The sequence below is a fragment of the Rhincodon typus genome, unplaced genomic scaffold (genome assembly GCF_021869965.1).
Source record: "Rhincodon typus isolate 14 unplaced genomic scaffold, sRhiTyp1.1 hic_rhity00000125, whole genome shotgun sequence".
In the NCBI taxonomy this organism is placed as follows: Eukaryota; Metazoa; Chordata; class Chondrichthyes; order Orectolobiformes; family Rhincodontidae; genus Rhincodon; species Rhincodon typus.
In genome coordinates, this window is record NW_025965763.1 from 105,670 (window position 1) to 112,864 (window position 7,195).

The following is a 7,195-nucleotide window of genomic DNA, read 5'->3' on the forward strand; positions in this document are numbered from 1 at the left end:
ACTGTTTTCTCCTTCGCAGATGCTGCCAGACCTGCTGAGCTTTTCCAGCAACTTCTGGTTTTGTACCATTAACCCTATCTGTATTCCTCATTATTTCACAAACTTCTCCTCTCAACCTCCAGTGAAAATAGTCCCAGCCTCTCCTTATAACTCAACCCTTCCATACCCAGCAACATCCTGGTAAATCTCTCCCAAACCCTCTCCAGTTTAATAATATCCTTCCTATAAGGGGGGGCGGGGGCACCAGAACTGGACAGTGCGCTCCGGAAGAGGCCTCACCAACATCCCTGTACAACCTCAACGTGACGTCCCAGCTCCTCTACTCAAAACTCAACCTTAAACCCATCGCCATCTCTTCCATTCCCCCACATCTAGCTTCCCCCGCACCCCCCACCAAGTCACACCCTCTTCAAACTCCTGCTTGTTGACTACTGGCTGCGCTGCAGCACTCTCACAGCCACAGCAGTGTGTACTGTCTACGAGACGCACCGCAGCGACTCGCTGAGGCTCCTCCTCCGACCGACTGCACCTTCCGAACCCAACACCCCTTACCTCCACAAGGACAGGGGGTGGGAGATTCCCCCACCCCCCCGAGCATCACTCACACACGCACACTGAAATAACTCCACAGAGACTGGTATCCCGTCACTAACTCACCCTTTATTTACACATGAGCAGTCCTTAACACTGATCCACCAGCGACGAGAGAGAGAGAGAGAGAGAGAGCAGAACCCTGGACGCTCCTGTTTCTATCTGTCAGCCAGGGCTCCCTGATTGGAGCAGGTAAACAGCCCCAATCAGGGAACTCATATTCTATGAGGTCCACTTGGCTGAGCTTCCTATGGTCACAGCGAGAGCCTTACCTGTAACTGTGTGGCATCCCATTCCAACCACTGGTTAGTTATATCATTTGGCTCCTCACCTCTGAGGGTAAATAAATATCTGCCAATGGAATAAAGTGGGGAAAAAAAGGAAAGAATTTAATTAGAAAGCAGGAACACAATGTTATACTGGAACAAAATTTGGCCAGACCGCACCAAAGGAGGTACAGGGAGGGATTCAAATCTCCGCATTATACAGAAACAAGAGGAGTATAGGAGTATCCACACGCAGGCATGTCGCTGTGCGCACGGACACAAGGCTGTAGCTTCTCAGCGAGAGATTTGTTTTGGGGGCAGGGCTCACACGGTTAACGCTAGGGCCTGGACCCTGATGGGAGGCGATGGCCCAGTGGTATTATCACTGGACTGTGAATCCAGAGACGCGGATAACGTTCTGGGGACCTGGGTTCGAATCCCGCCAAGGCGGATGGTGGAATTTGAATAAACTATCTGGAATTAAGAATCTAATGATGACCGTGAATCCATTGTCAGGAAAAACCCATCTGGTTCACTAATGCCCTTTAGGGAAGGAAACTGCTATCCTGACCCGGTCTGGCCTACATGTGACTCCAGACCCACAGCAATATGGTTGACTCTTAAAAAAACCCTCAGGACAATTAGGGATGGGCAATAAATGCTGCCTGGTCATCCCATGAATGAATAAAATATTAAAGGAAAAAAAAAGGGTGGTGGTAGAGGGGTGTTTTTCAGACTAGAGGCCTGTGACCAGTGGCATACCACAGGCATCGGTGCTGTGTCCACCGTCATTCGTCATTTATCTAAAAGATTGGGATGAAAATTTAGGAGGGAAGGTTAGTAAGTTTGAGGGTGACACCAAGGTTGGTGGTACAGTGGACAGCAGAAACGTACGGCACGGAAACAGACCCCTCGGCCCAACTCGTCCATGCCAACCCAATATCCTAAATTAATCCAGTCCCATTTGCCAGCATTTAATTCCCATATGCCTCTAAACCCTTACTATCCATGTCCCCATCCGGATGCCTTTTAAATGTTGTCATTGTACCAGCCCCCACCCACTTCCTCTGGCAGCTCGTTCCACACACGCACCACCCTCTGCGTGAAAAAGTTACCCCTCAGGTCCCATTCCCCTCTCACCTTAAACCCATGCCCCTCTTGTTTTGGACTCCCCCCACCCCCAAGGGAAAAGACCTTGTCTATTCATCCTATCCACGCCGCTCATGATTTTATAAACCTCTATAAAGGTCACCCCTCAGCCTCCGAAGCTCCAGGGAAAACAGCCCCAGCCTCTCCCTGTAGCTCAGGTCCTCCAACCCCGGCACCATCCTTATCTGGGAATGCAGCGGGATCTTGATCAACTGGGCCAGCGGGTTGATGAATGGCAGATGGAGTTTAATTTAGATAACTGCAAGGTATTGCATTTTGGTAAGACAAACAAGGGCAGGAATTATACACTTAACGGTAACGTCCTGGGAAGTGTTTCTGAACAGAGACATCTTGGGGAGCAGGTACATAGTTCCTTGAAAGTGGAGTGGCAGGTAGACAGGGCGGTGAAGGTGGTGTTTGGTACGCTTGCCTTTATGGGTCAGTGCGTTGAGTATAGGAATTGGGAGGGTCATGTTGCAGCTGTACAGGACATTGGTCAGGGCCAATTTTGGAATACTGTGTGCAATTCTGATCTCCCTGCTATAGGAAGGATGTTGTGAAACTTGAAAGGTTTCAGATAAAGATTGACCAGGATGTTACCGAGACTGGAGAGTTTGAGTTATAAAGGAGAGGTTGGGACTTTCTTCCCCCCCGGAGCATTGGGGGCCGAGGGGGTGACCTTATAGACGTTTATAAAATCATGAGGGGCATGGATAGGGTGAATAGACAAGGTCGAGACCCCCAGGAGTGGGGGAGTCCAAAACTAGAGGGGCATAGGTTTAAGGGGAGAGGGGGAAAGTTTTAAAAAACTAGAGGGCATTGATGTGGAGGTGCCGGTGTTGGACTGGGTGGGACAAAGTCAGGAATCACATGACACCAGGTTATAGTCCAACAGGTTTATTTGAAAACACAGGTTTTCAGAGTCTCGCTCCTTCTTCAGGTGTCAGTGAGAGAGGTGGCATTCGACATAGAATTTATAAGCAAAAGATCGAAGGGTCATAGACCTGCTGCGAATGTGTTGAACAAACCCAAGATGACTGTTAAATCTTTAATCAATTAGAAAGGATTAATATGCAAAGTCCAGAATTTATTTCAGGTCACTGCCCCAAGATAACTAAAGGTTTTATCAGTTCCCTCAGCACACCAGAGGTAACATCGCAGGTCAGACAATGCACTTATAGGTGTGAGGCCTTGCTTAGAATCTGTCTGTGTATCAACTTGGTTTTATTTACAAAGTAGGCATTTATAAAATGCCACACTGACCGTCTGCAAATTGAGAGTTTTTTGAACAAAATAGGATGCATCTGCAGTTGCAAATCCGCAAATGCAAATTCACCCCATAGATTTACACATGTGTACGCTAGCAAACGAGACTAGATTTTTGTTTATTCGTTAATGGGATGAGGGCATCACTGGCTAGGCAGCATTTATTGTCCATCCCTAATTGCCCAGAGCACAGTTCAGAGCCAACCACATTGTTGTGGCTCTGGAAGTCACACGTAGGCCAGACCAGGTAAGGATGGCAGTTTCCTTCCCTGAAGGACATTAGTGAACCAGATGGGTTTTTCCCGACAATCGGCAATGGATTCATGGTCATCGTTAGACTCTTCTTAATTCCAGATATTTTTATTGAACTCAAATTCCACCATCTGCCGTGGCGGGATTTGAATCCGGGTCGCCAGAATGTCATCCAGGTCTCTGGATTAACAGTCCAGCGATAATACCACTAGGCCATCGCCTAGGCCTAGATTAAGTTAGGATATCTGGCCAGCACAGATGGGTGGGACTGAAGGGTCTGTTTCCACGCTGTACGACTCTATCACTCTACAACATTTGGATGGGTAGGTGGATAGAAAGGGTTTAAGAGGGATACTGGCCAAATGCAGGCAAACTGGGCCAGTATAGTACAGTTCAGGAAACCCGGTCAGCATGGGCAAGATGGGTCGAAGGGCCTGCCGCCGCACTTTTTGACCATGGCCTATACGCCTCGCTCATGTTGTACAGCCGCTGCCTTTTCAGGAAGGGGGATTTCTGACGAACTTGTGCCGAGGAAGGAAGGGTCACCCTGGCCCGAAACGTTTCGGCTCTGGATTTCATTTCTCCCCCCCCCCCCCCACAACTTCACAAACGCTGCCAGACCCGCTGAGCTTTCCCAGCAACTTCTGTTTTTTTGTTCCCGGTTTCTGACAAACGTTGGCTCGTGGCGGCGTGTAGAGGAGACTTAAATTATTGCCCTCCCAACCCGGTACTCACTGGCAAATGGCATTGGCGGAGAACAGGAACTCGCCACTGGTTACTTGCAGGGCTGGTAGCCGGGGCTGAACCAGGAAAGGAACAACACGATCTGGAACAGGGGCAGAGAGACAGCGAGAGAGAGAGAGAAGGGGGTGTCAGGGAGATTTTTAATGTTTCTTTACACAAATGGCTGCCCTGTTTCCCCAGTCGAGCCACCAACAAAAGTCCCTCCCACACGGAGACGGCGCTCCCACCGACCCCCCCATCCCCTCACGGTGGGGGAAACAGGCAGACTAACCACGCACAGCAAGATCCCAGAAGGGCCCGACGTCGCCGAGCGTCCCCACCCGACCCACCCATCCCCGGATTGAAGAAAAAAAAGGCCTAATTCCCCACCATCCACCCCCAAGCCCCGGCAACAACAATTGGGAGAGCGTGCGAGAAAGACAGAAAGACAGAAAGAGCCCACACTAGTCCCGGTGTTCCCACACCACCCGCCCAAAACAAAATCTCTACAACCAGGAAAATCTTGGGTTCCCTGATAGATTGATATGGTGGGCAGGGATGGGGATAGGAAGGAGAGGTGGTTAGGTTGGATTGGCCGTGCTAAGCTGTCCCATAGCGTCCAGGGACGTGCAGGTTAGGGTGGATTGGCCATGCTAAATTGTCCCATAGCGTCCAGGGACGTGCAGGTTAGGGTGGATTGGCTGTGCTAAATTGTCCCGTACTGTCCAGGGATTTGCAGGTTAGGGTGGGATTGGCCGTGCTAAATTGTCCCATAGTGTGTCCAGGGATGTGCGGGTTAGGGTGGATTGGTCGTGGGAAATGCAGGGTTACAGGGATAGGGTAAAGGGGGTGGGTCTGGGTGGGATATTGTTTGGAAGGTCAGTGTGGACTCGATGGGCTGAATGGCCTGCTTCCACACTGTGATTACAATGCCGTACGCCTTTTTAAAAAAAAAAAATCAAAAAAAGTTACCTGGCTCGGAAAATCTCAAGCTCCCCAGAAGATTGACAAGGGAGTGTGGGGGTGTAGGAAGCAGAGCTGGGGCTGCATATGGTCAGGGAGTACGTGGGGGGGGGGGGTTTGCAACAGGCTGGCGCACAGCAAGATCCCCCACACACCTTAAAAAACACAAAATAAACGACACCCACCTCCCCAGGAAAATCTCATGCTCCTTCGAGGAATGACGTGGGCTGGAGGCACAAAGCATGCTGGGATGTACACGATCAGGGAGTTCGATAATTTGGGGGGGCGCCAACGTGTTGGTGCACAGCAAGATTCTGCTCACCGCCCCCGTCCACCAAAACACACCCCATAGAAATACTTCGGCCCAGGAGAAAGCAAAGATCCCTGAAAAGTCGACAAGAGTGGGGGAGGCAGCAGAGTTGGAGACGTATGTGGTCAGGTGGCATACGGGAGTTGAGGGCGGGGGAAGCAGACACAGTAAAGATCCCACACATCCGAAAAGAGGAACATAATCACCCACACCCAGGATGGAAACTCTCAAGATCCCCAGAAGAAGATCGACAGGGATGTGGGGGGTTGGGGGTGAGGAAGCAGAGCCGGGGGTGCATGTTTTCAGGAGGTAAAAGTGTGAGGAATGGCGGGGGGGGGGGGGGGGGGTGCGGTGGAGAAACATGTTGATGCACAGCAAGATCCCACACACCCTTAACAACAAAAACCCACACAAGTACTTACAGCCAGGGATATCTCAAGCTCCCTGGAAGATTGATAGGGATGAACTGTAAGAGAGAGCAGAGCTGGGAAATGCAGATTAAATACCCCCATTGCCCGCCCAAGCCCAAACCTAGCTCACTGACAGGCTGCACCTCAGGCTTTAGGCCTACGGTCAGGAGGTTGGGGGGTGGTGGTGGTGGTGGTGGTGGAGAAGAGGGAAACCATCATGTTGATGCACAGCAAGATCCCACACACCCTTAACAACAAAAACCCACACAAACACTTACAGCCAGGGACATCGCGAGCTCCCTGGACGACTGATGGGGAGGAAGGGGAACAGGAAGCACAGCTGAGGATGCAGATGGCCAGGAGGTGCAAGGGGGCGGGGTGGGGGGAACCAACATGTTGATGCACAGCAAGATCCCACACACCCAAAGCAACAAAATCCCACACAAATATTCACAGCCAAGGATACCTCAAGCTTCCTAGAAGATTGATAGGGAGGAAGAGTAAGAGGGAGCAGAGCTGGGGCATGCAGATTAAATACCCCCTATTCCCCCACAAGCCCAAACCCAATTACAAACCTTGCTCACTGACAGACTGCACCTCAGGCCTCAGGCCTGTCACCTCCACAGCCAACAGCACTTTGAGGTTGCTGGGGTTACCCGGGCTCACGAACAGCCTCATGTCCTTCCCTTTCTCTCCCTTTACTCTTGCCCTGGTCCCGACTGATGCAACCTCGCTTTAAAAGAAGCTCTGCCAGACAAACTTGCGGATGGAGTTGGAAGGGCGCTGGATGTTGTAGTTTCCACGTCCTCCCTCAGAATGGGGCACGACAGGGAGAGGGACTACAACTCCCATGAGGGGCAGCGACCAGTCGAACATCCACGAGGGTCTGGGCGCCGAAGACTGCCGGTGCGACGCATGTGCCACAGCGGCTTGTAGTTCATCGGCTCCTCATCAAACTGGGGTTTAAAGGGACTGAGGACTACAGTCCCCATGGGCCACCGCGCCCATGCAAACAGACGGTAGTGTCAGGATGTCAAAAATGGCCGGCCTTGCCCGAGGCACACCGGTGGTTGTAGTTCGTGCGCTGCCACTCAAAACGGGATGTAGGGGTGCGAGGACTACAACGACCATGGAGCAGCGCGTCACACCATCCGTCATCGCTCTGGACATGACGGCAACCCCGCCGCACGGTGCGCCGGGGGTTGTGGTCTCTTCATATCCTCACAAAATGGGACACAAAAGGGTCAGCACCCGTGAGGCACTGC

General features: G+C 51.5%; 1 protein-coding gene across 1 annotated transcript in view; it reads right to left on the reverse strand.

Annotated features, from left to right (window-relative positions):
• The window catches only part of LOC125488280 (methionine--tRNA ligase, cytoplasmic-like), a 34,166-nt gene extending 27,387 nt beyond the window's left edge, over positions 1-6,779 (reverse strand). The window contains exons 1-3 of the mRNA XM_048621213.1: positions 6,506-6,779; positions 4,260-4,350; positions 864-942 (exon numbers count right to left, since the gene is read on the reverse strand). Coding sequence (XP_048477170.1) covers positions 864-942; positions 4,260-4,350; positions 6,506-6,608 — 273 coding nt within the window. The 5' untranslated portion in view covers positions 6,609-6,779. The remainder of the gene's footprint in view (positions 1-863; positions 943-4,259; positions 4,351-6,505) is intronic.
• Between the last annotated feature and the right edge of the window lie 416 nt (positions 6,780-7,195).